Here is a 19,273-nt window from a genome sequence, read left to right as displayed (position 1 = left end):
AATAGCTGTGAAGACAATCACGCCACTGCAGCAAAGAGAAATCATCAGTTTACCCAGGACTGAAACAAGAGCACGGGCAGATCCTTGGATCACATTCTCAGGGAGCGATATCTCGACTTCCTCTGTCAAAGTCTCATCTGTAAACACAAAACAAATCCTTTACAGAGAAGAACAAAACGAGGACTCCGAATAAAATTCAAAAAGGCCGACACAATGATGTGGGGAAGAATCTCTTGCATTGTCCACACTGACCTTTGGGACAGAGCAGCCAGTTGTGGGTCTTGATCACCTCGGTTCCTTCAGCCTGAGGAGCAGAAATGATGTCACTTGCACATATTTAGCATGAGATGCTAATGATAATACTGGGATACTACAGAAAAGAAAAGCTGATCTCAATGTCATGTCCAGTCTCTTTTTATAGCCTGGTGCTATGATGCATAAACGCTGCTTTAAATTAGACACTGTATTCATTAGTGTTAAAGACTAACTAATCCTTCAAATAAATGTAAACAGTGACTGATCGCTCTGCAGGATCACACAAAAATAGTATGACTTGAATACTGTAAGTTGTCAAGTTTCTCAAATACAAAAATAATGCTGTTGAAGACACCTGACCCAAGTAAAAGCAGGGTGAGTGCGTCGATTAATAACACCCTGATACATCAGTTGAAGTTTCTCTGTATGAGTTAGAGATCCTTTTTCATTGTGTTGTAAGGTACAAACCTTTACAATGAGGGATTTTGTGACCACGTCGACGCGGCCTCTCTCCGGCACGCTCACAATCTCATTGTTACATGAAGTGTGAGACGCCACAGCCTCAGCAGTCACAGACACGTTCATAACCCCTGAAACAAAGTGAGAACATTATCAACAATATGCCAGACAGCCTGTTTACACTTGTATGAGAACAATTTTAAATCCATTTCAGTGTCGGCAAAAAGGTAACTTCATAAACTAGTTTGTAGGGTTTTTCAGGAGAATGGTGACGAGTATAAAATTGTTTTTGAGCGGCTTGAACTCAACATTTTCAGAGTGCATGAGTGAAAACAAACAGTTTAAAAACAAACACAAATAGACTTGACCATCACCTAAAGCTGTGGCATCCATGATCCAGCTGAGGGTCTTGCGCTCGTTGGCACATAAACATGACGTGTACTGGTCACCAGAGAGGGGGGTGAGCGTGTAATCCAAGGAGGGGGCTGGAGTCACAGTGACCTATTGAAAAGAGACAACTGTATTTTATCATGTTCAAAACGCAAACAACCATTGATCTAAAAAAAGATCCAAACAAGCTCTTCATAATGACATCGATAAGCTTTTCATCCAGAAAATAAAGTTGATTATGTGACTGCGGGCGTTAAAGTTTTGTTGACATTATTTTAACTGATTTCAGGAAGTTAAGAGACACAAGTACGTTGTTGTAGTCCTGAAGCTATATCTGCTTTAATGGAGTATTTTCAACTAACTATTTACTTCAACCCCTTCACATTACCACCTATCCTTTTTTTAAAGGTTCATTTTGGGGCTCTTTAAGCCTTTATTTGACAGACAGGACTGTGGACAGAGTTGGATATCGGGGGTGGGGGGGGGAGATAAAGCGCGAGCGAGCCATGACAAAGGAAACAAGCTACAGGTCTGATTCAAACCCCGGCTGTCCACTTTAAGGACTACAACCTGTACAGACAAACTAACCAGCAGCCCACCGACGCCCCACACCAGCTGTACTTAATTCTCCTTACACCTTTAGAAGAGTCCAGTTAAACTCAGTAAAAAGATGAAAACAGGATCCTCTCAGTGCTGCGGGGGTAAACTCCAGGTGACCCCGGGGGCTCCTGAAGATTAAAATGTTTGTCTCACTGCAGAAGGGATGCCACAGCATAAGCCGACTATAAACATTGGTTACCATGAGGCAGCTGGACAGGTAGTTAAAGACGGTCGCCTTCAGCTCAAAGTTCTCGCCTCGGATGATGGAGTAAGGCAGGCTGAGCTCCAGGAAGAAAGGCTGGAAGACGGTGAGCTCTTTACGAGGAGCTAAACCCAAACCCTGAGGTGACAAACAAAAAGCCTCCGTCTCCCAGGTGGTGATGGTGTCAGGGACAGTGACGGGCACATCCTTTGTTCCAGTCTCCCTGAAGCAGAAAAAAATAATGAACACAGGTCTGCATTATGACTTGAAGAAATGTTACATCAAGTGTCACTCTGAATAACAGCATTACCAGTTTGCACAGTGCTTTCAAACCTGATGACAACCAGTTCATCAGCATCAAAGCAGTGTAGGATGGATCAACAAACAACTCTTAAGTCAATCCATTTTTATCAAGTTCTCGTCTCTTTTCTTTGATTGGCTGATGTGATCCTGCTTGGTACAGTAAATAAGACCTAAACTGTGTTAAGAAGCTCAAATCTTCTCTATACAGCCTGAGCTGGCCCTTAGATTTATGTTTTTTAATAGTTACATTCCAGCAAGTTGTTTTGTCTGAACTGAATTTTGGTTCCTCTCTCCTTTAGGTTTTCGAGGCGCAGTCTTTAGCCGGTCCACTCACCACATAGAAGGACGGCTTTCAATGGGAATCTCTGGTGTAACATAATGAGCTACTGAAATCACATCAAAGCGTTTGTAGTGCTTATTGTGAAGTGCATGCTATAAAATGTAATCCTGCAGGTGTCACTGCATACAAATCGTGTAAAAGGTAGAAACGCTTTGGGACATTTTGCCAGGTGTGTGTTAGAAGCTCACCCAACTTCCACAAGGTCCCAAATCCAAGTCTCAGGGAAAAAACTGCGGACAGTCTCCACAACTCCCTCAAAGCTGCCAGGATGTGCACTAGCCAAAGGAATAAGCTCCCTGGAATGAAATCCATATCCTGCATAGAAACCAGAAAATATTCCATCAAAACATGTTGTGCTTTAAATCTTTTGACAGCTTCTGAGTGTCAATGAGCAAGTACAGTATGATAAATGAAAGACAAAAAGTCACCATAGCCCCGGTGGTATTCTTCTCCTCTATAGATGAGGCACGATGGTGTCCGAATAAACAAATTGGTTGCCATCTTCAGCCCAACACTCTAGATAAAACATCAAAGGAAACTCACTGAAAATGTATTAAATAAAACCTTTTTTTTTTTTTTAAATATTTCATAAGAATTACCTGGAAAACATTGTAAGCATCATCTGTGGCACGCGGTGGGCGATGTGGCATGATAGATCTTTTTGATCTCACTGTCAGGCACTCTAAAGGGTCTTCAGCTGAGTATGGAATATGTGTAGATTTTCTGACTGGTAACAGATTAAATATCTGAAAAGAAAGGCAGCTGAATGAGTTTCCAACAGGGGACAAATCTGTCATGTTAAAGAGAGTCCCCTGGTTCTTGATTGAGACTAATAGACACTTGGTTTATTGAAGCATTTACCTTTTCTGCGTCCAGAGTTTTCCCGGGCTCTTTAATGAGGACGCTCTGGTCGACAGCGCTCAGTCCACACAGAGAGTCAGGATGGGACGTCAACTTCAGGATGTTTTCCTCTCCTGGGACAGCCGAGGATGGAGAAAACTCCAGTGACACCTGACAAAGAAAAACTGTCAGTGGGACACAGTAAAAGTGTTTAAGAAGCAAAGTCTGTGAGACAAAACACACTGACCTTGTGAGTGAAGCACTTCTCAGTGGAGAAGTCAGCACTGTGGGCGATCACCGTCTCACTGGGGAGGACAGCGTAAGCCACAACCTGGACGTATGGAGACATCTCAGGGGACACTCTGAACTTGAAGGACATCTTGCCCTCAGTCACTGAAACAGACAAATATAGAAATGGTTAACAGGATACCCTGTGCAGAGCCTATACTTTCTCCAAGTGCTCATGGTTTTTTTAAAACTTATAAAGATCAGCTGCAAGGAGGAGAGAACAGCAGTTCATTTTTTTCAGTTTGTTGTCACTGAAGTGAAACTTCTGCATTCCTGAAAGTCCTTAAATTATTATTTCCCATGTGTTGAAAAAGGGGTTAAAGTGGTGTGCATTGTTTTTGTTCAGCCTTACCAGCCCCCCCCCCCCCCACCCCCGTCTTTTTTTTGGGCCTGACCTCAGCTCCAGTCCTCACTGGGTTATTAAAAGCTAACAATGTTCACAACAGTGGAATTTTGAGATTTTTAGATGCCCCCCCTCTTGTGCACAGGAGACCCTGTATTACAGAGGAACATGACTTTTGTGCGTTTAGGTTTCCAGCAGCCTTAAAACAAAGTTAAGTTTGTGTTTGTCGAGTGAATAACCTCTGGGTTATACAAAAAGATATGAAATCCTGCCTCCCTCTCTTTCCAGTGAAGAACTCTTTAACCAGAGAGGTGAGACAAACAGTTACATACTGGGCCTTCGTGGAAAGAAAGTTCCTGATTCAAGCCAGTCTTTTAATACCTGATTTATCTTGGACTTCAACTTGTTTGAATCCTTGCCATACAATGGCTCCTCTGGATAAGACCTGTGGGGTTTAAAAGACACACTGAATAAGTAACGCTCTCTCACAGTGACACCTCATTCTTATTACGGCAGATTACAAACTGTGCTTTTCTTGTTTGTCAGAAGAACATGAATAGACTTCCAAACAGTTCACCCACCAGATACATGACATCAGCAGAGCCTTGAGCTTCTCCGACTACAACGAAACGGATGAAGATTTCTGCTTCTGTATCACAGGCAAGTGGTTGATCGTTTTTCTTCACCTCCAGGGAGCTGATTGTTTTAGTTTGTGGAGCAAAAGCTTTGACCGAGGTCAGCGTGTGTTCTCCGATTTGGTAGTACGGAGATCGATGCCCATCGTATCTCACTGAGGGTTTGCTGCTTACCTAGATCGTGGGGTGAAGTTGAGAAATGAACCTGTGAGTGTTGAGCTTCAACCAAGTATTATTTCAGAGGAGAGGGTGGGAACTCAAACTGAAGTTATTCTCATTTCACATCATTTTGGGTTGATAATGTAAACCTCAGTATACAGCTTCACAACCCTCTGTGTAACTTACTATGACAACATGGGAGAATGTGTGTAGTGATGTCAGATTGATGTCTTGTTTGCGTCTATATGAACATACAGATCCCTAAAAGGTGTAACAGAAGTATGTACATCACATATTCTGTTCTCGACTTTTTCCCTGCAAAGAAACCAAATCCCAACCAACACGATCGATCAACCCGACAAAACAGAAAGCTGTACATTCCTGTTCATAAGACGCCAAAATCCAGTCTGAAGCAGATATTTGTGCATAGAGATGATCAGTAGCAGCGTATTGATCATTTAGGTCTAAACCTTTGTGTGTTTTGATGTTGTCTTAGTTTCTAGTGCAGTTTCACATCGTACTTACAAGAAGCTGGATGTCGTGTTTAAACTCAGCTGTGCCGATCGTGAAAGCTGCGACACCTTCACTGTCAGTTGTGAGATTCTGCAGCAGACGTGACGACCACCTCTCTCCCTCAAACAAGTGCACCTTCATGCCAGGGATGGGCGTGTTGTCGTAAGTCACAGCTTTGACCTGTTAAAAGCACAAAGTTGCATGACTAAACGAAAAGCTGAGACTGTGCTCAGGATCTGATGCATGAGTGAGGAGAGCGTGAACTTACTTTTCCCTCCACATCTGATCCTTTGTCGTAAATCTTGGGTGTGTCAATGAAGAAAACCTTTCCGATGACGTAGGATACATCAAGTCTCTTCTGATTATGGTGTGAAATACCTGTACAAGAAGCCTCAGTGTTAAAGCTCAAAGATATAAACAATGAATAGATTTTTCAAAACATGATTGACACTTGCCTGTTCCCTCCTCCTCCACGCTGGCCTCGAGTTGCAGTTCATCTCGAAGCACTTTTTGGTCAAGTTTTGTGAAAGTTGACATCTTGATAAGAAAAGTTGCACAGCCGGTCTTATCCGCCTAAAAAGTTTAATTTAACAGACTAATTAAAATATGGACATTGAGGTTCAGTCTCCAGTTTTGTTGAAGCTTGGTTCAAGCTGGAAAACAATCTTCTGTTCTTTGTTTTGGAATGATAAGACAGGAGCCTTTATATACTTTCTTCTGTATTTAGTAGTATGCAGTATGTTGAATGTCAAGTAATGCATGTAAGGTTCCAGCAGACTCTACCTGTTTTATCTCCATGTGAGATGGGGGTGTTATCTCAGGGACACGAGCTGGATTATCAGGGGTGACGTCAAAGGTCCTTGTATAATAGTGACTGAGAGGTCGGTGCATCTCAATTTTAACATTTCCTGGGACAGGCTGCCCGTATGTATATCTACATAGACAAATTAAACATGGTGTTTGAATGGAGACATTTTCTGTTAGTTTGTTTAAGAGTGAACGAATGAAAGAAGCTTGACTTACTTTGCACAAACTACAACTTTGATGTCTTCTTGTCCGATACTAACTTCACCAGCTGCATCTATTTTGACTTCAAATCTCGGCAAAACTGCAGACAAAAACATTTTATTATTGCTTCAATACAAACGTATTGAAATAGAAGGCATGGAGAAATAACTCACCGTATTTCTCCACCTTAAAGTTGTGAACAATTTTCTCATCCCCAATCGACACAATGACACTGTAGGTTCCTTCACGAGCCTCAGAGTTTAAGGAGTAAAACAGCTGCAATATTTTCCCATTGGATTGTTTTTGTAACCACTGTCCAATCCTGTTGTTGGCTGAATCCTGTATATGACGAAGGTGCAAAATTAAAATACAGGAGAAACGTGTATTCAAAACAGAATAAAGCCCAGACCAAACTGCCAACTTCTCTCCCAAATGACAGCATGAAGCTCATTTCATTTCTAAAAAAAAAAAATAATAATCATTTTCGCTCTGCAGCGCAGTTAGGGGTGCAAGGGAACACTTTGAATGATTTGTAAATTATACATCTTTTTGACATGTTTGCAGAAGTTAGTGTGCAACATATTTTTGTGAGACAGGTCCTGATACATCAAAAAAGGTGAGTAGATATTTTCTTACCTTCATTTCAATGACAGTGTACTGTGAAAAAAGAAAGCTGTATTAGAGGACATTTTGATTCTGTCATTGTTGCCAGTGTCTTTGTTACATTTCATTTTCCATAGAAAAATCATTGTGTTTCATCATTTCCAGTTTCAACTGGCAATTAAACACTGAATTTATTTTACTCTTTCTGAGGCTTCCATCATAAACCTAGGTTGGCTTTCTAGCGAGTTTCAAGACGAAACTGCCAAACATTACATTAGAACAATACATCACGTTTAAGTGTTTCAGTAAATCTATTATAAAATCAGCCCAAGTACCAATCTTTAGATGAATAAAATCTAATAATCCAGGAAAAGGCCGTTTACACTCTTACCAAGCGATTGACAGGTCTCAACTTGCTGTCCAGAGAGACGACTCTGAAATTCACTGAGAAATGTGCAAAGAGATATGAAGTTAAAAAACCTCATCTTCTGAGTATTACTTTCAATCCACCTAAACCTTGCACAAAAAGGACATTCGTCTCTAGTATATCATTTCTTTGTTGTGGTACCATTTAAAGGGGAACACACATTTCCTTACATTGTTTAATCATCAAGCAATAAGTCAACCACTCAATAAATTATAAACACCTATTTTATGTCATAAGAAATTGAAAGCCAGACAACTATCTAACAACCTGTTTGTCCTGGGAGGTAGATCGGTTTATCCGTTTGGATGAATGTGCTGGGCTGGTAGGCTTTGATCAGAACTTTTCGGACTTCTTTTGAGTTAAACGTTGCCCCGCGGACCTGCACCTCCAACATCCGGACTTCCTCTTGAACTGAAGGAGCCTGTGAAAGAAGGGTACTTTTTTTAGTGTCTTCTCGTTGCGAATGAAAACAGGGAACTGGACCCAATTGTAGTATAGAACCAATAAACTACTTAGATTATGGTAGTCCCCAGTGTTGTCTTTACTCCTGCCTGTTTTACCTTCCTGTTGATTGTCCTGATTGTCCTCACCTGTGTCTGTGTTTGATTACCCCGGTCTATTTACGGTAATCACAGTGTTCCTTGCCTTGTATAAGATTTCTCATGTTAGTGTTTCCCATTGATGGAAATTAAAATCTAATCTTTTAAATTAAGCTCCAGTGGGTAAAGTGATGTGACATTTTCCAGATAATATATTAAACGTGTAACCGCTTGATGAGGGCAGGGAATAGGCACAGAATCAGAGGTTCCACTTTGTCTACAGGGGACGCCAAAATAAACATAAACCGAATATTGCGCACAGGGTTTCAATAGTTGTGAAAGCTGATCATTTCCTTGGCACCCTGCGTTATGATTCTCCATTTTCAGAGTCCGTATTAAGCCATTATATGGCAGTTTTTAGAAGTTACAACAAAAATTCCACAGAGGATTTAAGCAACAAAAAAAGCTGACCGTAAACTTAATGCAGGTATGAAACTCCTGACTGGATGTTTCCTCCATGAGAGTCATATTCTGCTGCAGGGACCTCAGAGATACAGTCATCACCAGGGTCTCATTGGGCTTCAAGAGGCTCGCACAGAACGGCGTTTCAGCTCCAGCCTCGATGACTGCAGGAATGGTGACCATGAACTGCCTGCACACAACAAATTGAGCATCAAAGTATTAAACTTAAACTAAACTTACAATCAAACAAAAGTGTGAATTTTATCAACAATAAAAGTGAACTTACGGCCCTGCCACTGCTTGATCCACACACATCAAACTCAGGTAGACAAACAGTGTCCATGTTAACGTCTGAACCCCAGGACGACCCATGGCTGACTGTGATGAACTCCAAAGACCACCTGTGTTATATAAGGTCTGCCACAAATTGACGCACCTTTCCGGAAAATAACACACGCCCACTTATTTATTCTGGGCGGCTTGTTATTCAATCATTACGCATAAATGAAGCCAGTTCATCAAGTCCTGTTTTTTTTTTTTAAGTCGGAAGGCCTGCATTTAAGCAACAATTTTTACTATATGTCATATTAACGATCTGAGAGCGCAAAAAATATACATTTCAGGTATACTTTCTCTCCTCTTGCCTCAAACACACGTTGTGAAAGGTATGACGTAGGAGCGCAGTTATCTCACGATAAGTCCGCAAGCGGGTGTAAAATGGGCCCAGAGCATCTGTGTACCCCACTTGAGAAAGGTTCAAAGCTTGTAAAGCCAATTCTAATGGTTTACAAATCTGTGTGCATGGAGTCATAAACCGTTTGTACAGTTTTGGAAACATACAGTAACAACCAAATCCAAGAAGAAGACAGAGAGGACACAGTGTGTTAATAAACAGGAAAAAAATATGTTATTATTGGTACAGCTTAAAATGTCTGTTTGTAAAAACAGCTGAAACAATTAAAATAATATAGCTGTAAGCTGTGATATTATTTAAAGATATTTAACAGGTAAGAAGTGATGTCATACTGTAAACAAGGGTGGATCTACTGTATCTCTTTATTTTTAGAGAGACACATACAGGTCCTTCTCAGAAAATTAGAATATTGTGATAAAGTTCATTATTTTCTATATTGTACTGATAAACATTAGACTTTCATATATTTTAGATTAATTACACACAACTGAAGTAGTTCAAGCCTTATATTGTTTTAATATTGATGATTTTGGAAAAAAAGTCAAGAAAAACCAAAAATCCCTATCTCAACAAATTAGCATATTTCATCCGACCAATAAAAGAAAAGTGTTTTTAATACAAAAAAAGTCAACCTTCAAATAATTATGTTCAGTTATGCACTCAATACTTGGTGGGGAATCCATTTGCAGAAAACTGCTTCAATGCGGCGTGGCGTGGAGGCAATCAGCCTGTGGCACTGCTGAGATCTTATGGAGGCCCAGGATGCTTCGATAGCAGCCTTAAGCTCATCCAGAGTGTTGGGTCTTGCGTCTCTCAACTGTCTCTTCACAATATCCCACAGATTCTCTATGAGGTTCAGGTCAGGAGAGTTGGCAGGCCAATTGAGCACAGTAATACCATGGTCAGTAAACCATTTACCAGTGGTTTTGGCACTGCGAGCAGGTGCCAGGTCGTGCTGAAAAATTAAATCTTCATCTCCATAAAGCTTTTCAGCAGATGGAAGCATGAAGTGCTCCAAAATCTCCTGATAGCTAGCTGCATTGACCCTGCCCTTGATAAAACACAGTGGACCAACACCAGCAGCTGACATGGCACCCCAGACCATCACTGACTGTGGGTACTTGACACTGGACTTCAGGCATTTTGGCATTTCCTTCTCCCCAGTCTTCCTCCAGACTCTGGCACCTTGATTTCCGAATGACATGCAAACTTTGCTTTCATCCGAAAAAAGTACTTTGGACCACTGAGCAACAGTCCAGTGCTGCTTCTCTGTAGCCCAGGTCAGGCGCTTCTGCCGCTGTTTCTGGTTCAAAAGTGGCTTGACCTGGGGAATGCGGCACCTGTAGCCCATTTCCTGCACACGCCTGTGCACGGTGGCTCTGGATGCTTCTACTCCAGACTCAGTCCACTGCTTCCGCAGGTCCCCCAAGGTCTGGAATCGGAATCTTCTCCACAATCTTCCTCAGGGTCCGGTCACCTCTTCTCGTCGTGCAGCGTTTTCTGCCACACTTTTTCCTTCCCACAGACTTCCCACTGAGGTGCCTTGATGCGGCACTCTGGGAACAACCTATTCGTTCAGAAATTTCTTTCTGTGTCTTACCCTCTTGCTTGAGGGTGTCAATGATGGCCTTCTGGACAGCAGTCAGGTCGGCAGTCTTACCCATGATTGCGGTTTTGAGTAATGAACCAGGCTGGGAGTTTTTAAAAGCCTCAGGAATGTTTTGCAGGTGTTTTGAGTTAATTCGTTGATTCAGATGATTAGGTTAATAGCTCGTTTAGAGAACCTTTTCATGATATGCTAATTTTTTGAGATAGGAATTTTGGGTTTTCATGAGCTGTATGCCAAAATCATCAGTATTAAAACAATAAAAGACCTGAAATATTTCAGTTGGTGTGTGTGGTGTATTAATGTTATTATTTGTGGATGTTTGACCTTTCAAGCTCGCCATAGTTTTGATACTGTCTACTGTGCATGTGTATGTTGTTGCCGGGAACCCATGTTACTTCTCGTGCACGTTGTGATGTTGCTCTCCACAAGTACGCTGCATAAAGTGTAGAAACGTGTGCATCGCCTCGTTATTTAGGCTAAGTACACCACATAATTGGCGACGAGTAAATCGGTTTTTCTAAGTGAAAATGGCATACTTTTCCCAAAGACCGGACGAGTTTAAGCCGGAACAAGAACAATGGTCAGCCTATGTGGAGCGCATGGAGTTGCTGTTTGAAGCACATGATGTCGACGATGATAAAAAGGTCCCTATCTTGTTAAGTTCGGTCGGAGCGGCTACGTATGGACTTCTGCGCAACCTGGTTCAACCGGACAGGCCTAAGGACAAAACTTTTGATGAAGTTGTGACCATTCTGACGAACTACTATGAGCCAAAGCCATTGGTCATAGCCGAGCGTTTCAGGTACCGCAAGTGTGTTCAGAAGAGTAACCAGACGGCTACAGAATATGCCGCTGAGCTGCGTCACCTCGCTGCAAAGTGCGATTTCGGAGACAGGCTTGATGAAGCTCTGCGTGATGGTTTTGTCAGCGGTGTCAACTCTGAGGCGTGCCAACGCAAATTGCTCTCAGAGGACAGACTGACTTTTGCGAGAGCTGTGGAGCTTGCTGTCAACATGGAGACGGCGCACCGAGATGCACAGCAGTTGAGGAAGGGTGAGGATGTCACCGCTTCTGTTCACAAGGTAACTGAGAAGCACAGACGCTCGCCTTCAAAACAAGATGAACGCTATAGATGTAAAGGGACAAATCATAGCGCCAATGACTGTTACTACAAAAATGCAAAGTGCCATAAATGTGCCAAAGTTGGACATATTCAGAAAGCATGCAAGACTGGGGGACCATCACAAGGCAAGCACGTAAAAAGGGGGAAGAGAAAAAGTGAACGAAAAGAGGGGAAAGTGACTGGCTATGTGCAGGCTGATGAAATAGAAGATGAGGTTCTCATGTATCCCGTGTTCAATGCAAGTGGTGCTGGTCGACGGCCATACAATGCCATTTTTGATGTAAATGGAAAGAAGGTGCGTATGGAAATTGACACGGGAGCTGGGGTCAGCATTATTTCAGAGAATGTGTATGAAAAGTCATTCTCACATGTGCCACTAGAGGGCAGCAGCGTAGCCCTCAAAGGCTACTCAGGGGAGACCATTCCAGTAAAAGGGCAGTTCATGGCGAAAGTGATCTATGAAGACCAGGCTGCTGACTTACCACTAATAGTGGCCGGAGAAGGTCCATCACTCTGTGGGCGGGAATGGCTGGACCAGATCAGACTAAATTGGAAAATGATCAAAAAAGTCACAGAAAGCACAGTGCAACTGACAACAAAGCCCAAGTCAATTAAAGAAGTGTTTTCAAAAACGAGTTAGGAACATTAAAATCTCAGTAAAGCCTGATGCAGTCCCAAAATTCCACAAAGCACGTGTCCTACCATTTGCCATGAAGGAAAAGGTAGCAAAAGAACTGGAGCGCCTGGAGAAAGATGGCATCATCAGCCCTGTGAAGCACAGCGAGTGGGCTGCTCCTGTGGTCCCAGTACTAAAATGGGATGGTGGGCTCCGCTTGTGTGGTGATTACAAGGTAACCGTAAACAGAGCTACAAACACTGAGACTTACCCACTGCCGCGAATTGAAGAGGTGCTGGCTGCATTATGTGGGGGGAAGATATTTTCCAAAATAGATCTAGCAGCTGCCTATCAGCAAGTTCTTCTCGACGAAGAATCAAAGAAATACACAACTGTAAATACGCACAAGGGGTTGTTTGTGCACAACCAACTCTGCTTTGGTGTTAACTGCTGTCAGTATTTTCCAGAGGATCATGGAGAACCTGATGAAGGACCTCAACGTCGTGGTCTACCTGGACGATCTGCTGGTGATGGGCCGGGATGAAGCGGAGCATGTAAAGGACTTAAATCGCTCTTCTTATTTGAGTGACTAATTATTTTAAGGTGATATTTTATTTGTGTAATTTTTTATTTCTACCGGTCTTTTATTTTGGTAATCACTGGGCGGAAGTGAATGCTCTATCTAAATGTGCTCAACTTGACGTAATGAAGGAACACAGACGTACGGAGCGGAGCAGAGAACGAGAGAAGGAAAATATCTTATTGTGTAAATTAAGCGCCTAGCTGGAACGGGAACAAGGTATTTTTATGTGCCTTAATTGTTTTATTGTACATTGTTTATAAGTTCATGTTAATTTATGTTTCTTTCATTGTGGTAGCGCTAGCCCTTTAGCGCATTAGCATTGTTGTATTTACTTGTACTTGAAAGAGCTAATTGTATGCTATTTATTTTGTCCTTTAGCTCTTACGTTGTTTCATGGAGAAACTGAATTTATGCTCAGAAAAAGGAATAAGGCTGAACATAAATAAAGACTCTAAAACATCAGTAAGCTTCACCATTGTCTGGCTGGGGTTCGCTACAGTAAGAGCTTGACCCGCATTGATCCTGACTGATCGTCGCCATTACGGAGGGTCTTCGCACGTGCCTGCCGCAGCAGCCCCTGCTTCATCGCCCGTGCTTCGTCACCCACGCCTTCCCTGTGGATTCTTCAAGCAGCATGTTTCCACCCGTTGGCGCCTGATCCACTTTGGCAGCGGTCACAACGGATTCGTTGCAATGGTCAAGTACAGCCATGTTCACTGAGCGTGATTCAGAACTGTGAGTATTGCCACATCATTAAATGGACATCTCAAATAAGTTGAGCAACGGACGAACAGTTTCTTGAGCTAACGGACATTCAATAGTTTTCTTACCTGCTCATCTTGAGAAGAGGAAATAGACTGTCATCTCATTTTCATTTTCTCTTTATAAATGAATCCTTTATAATTAAGGACCTGTTTTCAATTTTTGGACTTTGCCTTTCATATTCCTCGAGAATTGTGTTTATTGTGGTGTTTAAATTTATATTTACCACTTTTGAAGTATATTTACATTTTGCATCAGTGCCTCTTGTTTCGTACTGATATGCTGTTTATGCTGTTCATTGAAAAGGCTAACCTTATCTGCTAAAGGGGTTTATTTTAGTTTAAGATTTTAGAAAAATTGTGTTAATAATGTCACAGTCAGCAGACAGGACAGAGTTAGAGGAGCAGATGGATGGAGTAAATAAAGAAGTTGAAGATTTACAAAGTGAGCTCCACACAGCGACAGATGTATCTGAGAGACATCATGTAAAGGAAGCTGTTGAGGCAAAACAACACAGTTTGACTGACGTCCTATTTCAGAAAGAAAATGACCAAACTGAAGGTCCCCGACGCTCAGAACGCACACGAAATCCTACTGAGAAGATGCGTGAGTTTCAAGAGGAAGAAGCAAAAAAAAGGGAGAAAAGACTGCTGTCCTTGTATGAACAATGGAAACTACAGGTTCGCAAAGCAAGGGATCAACTGAAGACATACATGTCAGAAGAGCAGCTCTGGCTTCTCATTGATGAACTTAAGAAAGGTAAGGGAGACATAACGAACATGTACAGTCAAATTCGAGATCTCATCACACCATCGACCGACATAAGAAGACGAGTCGACACGTGCGAGTCAGTGACCACAGAAATAATAAACATTGCCTACGACAGAGCAGTAGATGAGGTGGGGGAGTTCAACGAAGAAAATGAAAGACGTCGACTTCATGAACTGTGCCACCGTGACTATGCAACATCTGTCTATGGATCCGCAGCTTCCTTGATGAGTCGCAGCACATCCGATCACCACTCCATTGCTTCATCAATAGCAGCCAAGCGTGTAGATGCAGCAGCTGATCTTGCAGCGAAGGAAGCAAATTACATGATGATGCTTGAGGAAGAAAGACAACGGGAATCAATACGGGAGTTGGAGGAACAACAACGGAAAGCCATAGAAGTGCAAAGGCGTGAGTTAGAGCGGTTGCAGGCAGAAAAGGAGGTGCGGGCAGCTCAAGCTAAGCTAAAGGTATATGAGAATGAAACGGAACGCGAAGCTGCTAACTTCGTCAAAAATGAAAGGAACAAGGAAACAAAAAATGTCCCTGTCACTGCAGTCCCTCTATCGAATGTCACATCTTCCCCTAATACAGACATCTCCTCTCTTGCCCAAGTCCTTCAAGACAGCCTTACCTTAAATAGACTGCCTGTTCCTGAGCCCTTCGTCTTCAATGGTGATTCTATACGATTCATTGAATGGAAGTTATTGTTTACCTTGCTCATTGACCAACGGGCAATCACTGCAGCTGAAAAACTCTTCTATCTGAAGAAATATGTTGGTGGCCCAGCACGCCAGGTTTTAGACGGTACCTTCTACCGAAATGATAATGAAGCTTACCAAGATGCCTGGAACAAGCTGAATCGTCGCTTCGGCCAGCCTTTCACCATTCAGAGGGCATTCAGAGAGAAGCTCACCAATTGGCCAAGGATTCAACCTAAGGATGCCGAAGGACTCAGAAACTTCTCTGACTTTCTCAATGCCTGTCTCGATGCTATGCCTCATGTCAAGGGTCTCGACATATTAAATGACTGTGAAGAGAACCAGAAACTCGTTTACAAATTACCAGACTGGGCAGCTTCACGCTGGAACCGTCAAGTCACACAAAGTCTGAATGAGAACCAAGAATTCCCAAGTTTCAAGGATTTTGCCAGCTTCACTTCTACTGAAGCTGAGGTTGCGTGCAACCCAATTACATCTTTTCACGCCCTTCGTTCTCCAGACTGTAGCACTGAGAAGAGAAATCTCAGAGACCCAAAGCGAAACAAGGCCAGCGTTCTCATCACTCAAACAGCTGCAGACAATGATTCTTTAAGGTCAGATCAGAGAAAGGCTAAGATTGCATGTATTCTATGTCAAGATAAAAGACACCAGCTTCATGCGTGCTCCAAGTTTACAGAGATGTCGTTGGTTGATAGACGGAACTATGTAAGGGAAAAGAAACTTTGCTACGGGTGTCTCAAACCTGGCCACAGCGCAAAAGACTGTCGTCATCGTCACGCCTGTGACACCTGCAAAGGGAAGCACCCGACAGCCCTCCATGATCACAACTATAAAAGAGAAGGGTCTTCCCCAGAAGCGAGGAAAAGCCAAGGTGCCGCTGCTACATCACTCAGTGTAGCAGGTGAAGGCTCATCCAGCACATCAATGGTGATACCAGTGTGGGTGTCATCGAAAAGGAATCCAACTGCAGAGAAACTTGTCTATGCTCTACTTGATACTCAAAGCGATACAACATTCATCGACCAAGAAGTGAGCAATGGTATTGATGCTGACAAGTATCCAGTGAAGCTGAAGTTGACGACCATGAGTGGAAAAGACACAGTTCTCACAAGTGAAAGGGTTTCTGGCCTTTGTATAAGGGGATACAGTTCAAACATCCAAGTCGATCTTCCTGCTGCCTACACGAAAGATTCTATACCTTTGAACCGCGCTCACATCCCTACTTGTGAGACAGCTAAACAATGGAGTCATCTTACTGAAATAGCAGATGAAATCCAACCCCTGAAGGACTGCGAAGTAGGTCTCCTCATAGGCTATAACTGCTCCAGAGCAATGGCACCGAAGCAAGTCATTTTGGGAGGAGATGAAGAACCCTACGCTGTACGGACAGATTTGGGATGGAGTATTGTGGGCCGATCATCACAAAGCCATGACTCGCTGAGTACAACTCATTTGTGTCACAGAATCGCAGTTAAAGAGCTACCTCAAGCTACTCCAGCAGATGTTATCCATATTCTAGAGTCAGACTTTAAGGTTGGCAGTGAAGATAACAAAACAGTATCACAAGATGACATCATGTTCCTCAACAAGCTGGGTGATGGCATACGAAAAAATACACAGGGTCATTACGAAATGCCTCTACCTTTCAAAAGGAGACCCAGCTTACCTGACAACAGAGACTCAGCCGCGATACGCCTGAATCATCTCAAAAGGAAATTGCAACGGGATGAACGGTATAAGGAGCATTACATCAAGTTTATGGAAGAGGTCATCGAAAGGGGAGATGCAGAGCAGATCGAAGACGGTGGGAGGGAAGGTGAGAGATGGTACATCCCTCATCATGGCGTGTATCATGAGAAAAAGCCTGATAAACTTCGTGTAGTATTCGACTGCTCAGCCAGATATAAAGGATCTAGCTTAAATGACCACCTCCTCTCTGGGCCTGATATGTTGAACAACTTAAACGGAGTCCTCATCCGCTTTCGCCTGCATCCTGTTGCATTAATATGTGATATCGAGAAAATGTTCCATCAATTCCATGTGGATGAAGTTGATCGCAACTACCTGCGGTTTCTTTGGTGGAAGCACGGAGACTTGAACGCAAAGCCCTGCGAGTTCCGCATGAAAGTGCATCTGTTTGGCGCGGCCTCCTCTCCCGGATGCGCAAACTACGGGCTGAAACATCTAGCTAAGGAAAATGCTGACATCTACCCCCAAGGCTCACGGTTTATCATGCACGACTTCTATGTAGACGACGGGCTGACAAGCGTCGAAAGCACTGGAGATGCTATTAAACTCGCCAGGGAAGCACGTGAACTCTGTGCCATGGGCGGTCTCAGACTACACAAGTTTGTGTCGAACGACAGAGACGTCCTCGAGAGCATACCACCCTCTGAACGAGCAACCAATGTGAAGAATATGGACCTTGTGTTCGAGGATCTTCCAATTGAGAGAGCTCTCGGGATTCAATGGGACGTGGAGTCCGACCACTTTCGGCTTAACGTCACCCCCAAGGAACAGCCTGCCACACGCCGAGGCATTCTTTCTACAGTAGCGTCCCTGTATGATCCTCTCGGGTTTGTGGCACCTGTCCTGCTCAAAGCGAAGATCATCCTTCAGGAGACGTGTAGACGTGGTACAGGCTGGGACGATCTTCTCACTGACGAGCTTCGTTCAAGATGGGAACAGTGGAGAAATGATTTAGCTCATCTGGATAATGTCACCATATCCCGCACTTACTCACCTGCTGGTTTTGGAAGGGACTCAAAGACCGAGCTGCATCATTTCTCAGACGCCAGCACGAAGGGTTATGGACAGTGTTCGTACCTGAGACTACAAAATGAAGAAGGAGATGTTCATTGTGCCCTAGTTGTCGGAAAATCACGTGTTTCACCAACCAAACTCACAACTATTCCAAGATTGGAATTGACAGCCGCAGTTGTTTCTGTTAAGATAAGCAACATGCTCAAGGAGGAACTGGGAACTGCTGACACTGAGGAGTTCTACTGGACAGACTCTAAAGTGATCCTGGGATATATCAACAACGAAGCACGACGATTCCACACCTTTGTGGCCAACCGCGTTCAAAAGATTCATCTCAGTTCAGACCCAAAACAATGGAGATACGTCCCTACCACTGAGAATCCTGCCGACCATGCTTCTAGAGGCCTGACTCCCAGCGAGCTTCTGTCATCTAACTGGTTCACCGGACCCAAGTTCCTATGGAACAAGGAAATGAAGCTGCCGACAGATGAAATTCCAGAGTTAACGATCGGAGATCCAGAGGTCCGAAGTGCCCAAACACTTTGCACAAGAGTTGCAGAACGAGTGAACCTTGTTGATCGTTTGTCTAAACTCTCATCCTGGTCACTGGCTACTCGAGCTGTTGCACGCATTCTAAGGCGCATCAGCAAGAACAAGTCCAACAACCTTACCACGGTAACGGAACGAGAAGAGGCAGAACACTGCATCATCAAAAACCTGCAGAAAGACGTATATCAAGACCAACTGAAGCTGTTGAGCAAAGGGATCCCTCTACCATCCCACGATTCACTGTACTCCCTTGATGCCTTTCTCGGCAAAGACGGTGTCCTCAGGGTGGGAGGAAGACTGCACAACTCCTCTCTTCCTGACCCTGTCAAGCACCCTGCAATCATCCCCAAAGATCATCACATCTCAAAGATGTTGATTGCACATCATCACGAAATGATGAAACATCAAGGTAAAGGTCTCACCATCAATGCAATCAGGTCCAGCGGCTACTGGATACCAGGAATAAACCGGGCAGTAGCATCCAACATTCGTCAATGTGTTACCTGCAGACGGCACCGGAAACCAACGGAAGAGCAAAGGATGGCTGATCTACCCTCTGAACGTGTGGAACCATCACCCCCCTTCACCTTCTGCGGTATGGACTGCTTCGGCCCGTTCATTACAAAGCAAGGGAGAAAGGAGAACAAGAGGTACGGTCTTCTCTTCACTTGTCTCAGTTCCCGTGCCGTCCACATAGAGATGCTTGATGAAATGACAA

The 19,273-nt window shown here is 43.4% G+C and overlaps 3 protein-coding genes across 3 annotated transcripts in view; all 3 read right to left on the bottom strand.

The window, feature by feature from the left end:
- Positions 1 to 19,273, bottom strand: part of LOC306831085 (alpha-2-macroglobulin-like protein 1) — a 43,935-nt gene that overhangs the window by 5,911 nt on the left and 18,751 nt on the right. The window contains exons 4-17 of the mRNA XM_079354974.1: positions 5,596 to 5,652; positions 5,340 to 5,507; positions 4,602 to 4,829; positions 4,402 to 4,465; positions 3,637 to 3,782; positions 3,411 to 3,560; positions 3,149 to 3,295; positions 2,978 to 3,065; positions 2,738 to 2,864; positions 1,904 to 2,129; positions 1,089 to 1,215; positions 724 to 845; positions 253 to 304; positions 54 to 137 (exon numbers count right to left, since the gene is read on the bottom strand). Of these exons, the coding sequence (XP_079211100.1) occupies positions 54 to 137; positions 253 to 304; positions 724 to 845; positions 1,089 to 1,215; positions 1,904 to 2,129; positions 2,738 to 2,864; positions 2,978 to 3,065; positions 3,149 to 3,295; positions 3,411 to 3,560; positions 3,637 to 3,782; positions 4,402 to 4,465; positions 4,602 to 4,829; positions 5,340 to 5,507; positions 5,596 to 5,652 (1,786 nt within the window). The remainder of the gene's footprint in view (positions 1 to 53; positions 138 to 252; positions 305 to 723; positions 846 to 1,088; positions 1,216 to 1,903; positions 2,130 to 2,737; positions 2,865 to 2,977; positions 3,066 to 3,148; positions 3,296 to 3,410; positions 3,561 to 3,636; positions 3,783 to 4,401; positions 4,466 to 4,601; positions 4,830 to 5,339; positions 5,508 to 5,595; positions 5,653 to 19,273) is intronic.
- LOC306829912 (alpha-2-macroglobulin-like protein 1) overlaps positions 1 to 19,273 on the bottom strand; it is a gene marked incomplete at its 5' end in the record, with an annotated part of 43,315 nt that overhangs the window by 6,072 nt on the left and 17,970 nt on the right. The gene's annotated exons all lie outside the window — the stretch shown is intronic.
- On the bottom strand, positions 7,318 to 8,755 carry LOC306829913 (alpha-2-macroglobulin-like; the record flags this gene model as incomplete). Its single annotated transcript, XM_079353131.1, has 4 exons — positions 8,653 to 8,755; positions 8,376 to 8,556; positions 7,633 to 7,786; positions 7,318 to 7,382 (listed from the first exon to the last, which is right to left on the bottom strand). The coding sequence occupies exons 1-4, from the start codon at positions 8,736 to 8,738 to the stop codon at positions 7,318 to 7,320; spliced, it is 486 nt and encodes a 161-aa protein (XP_079209257.1). The 5' UTR covers positions 8,739 to 8,755.

This window comes from Symphodus melops, assembly GCF_947650265.1.
Source record: "Symphodus melops genome assembly, chromosome: 10".
Taxonomy (NCBI): domain Eukaryota; kingdom Metazoa; phylum Chordata; class Actinopteri; order Labriformes; family Labridae; genus Symphodus; species Symphodus melops.
The sequence above is the reverse complement of the archived record's forward strand: the minus strand, read 5'-3'. Positions and strand labels throughout refer to the sequence as shown.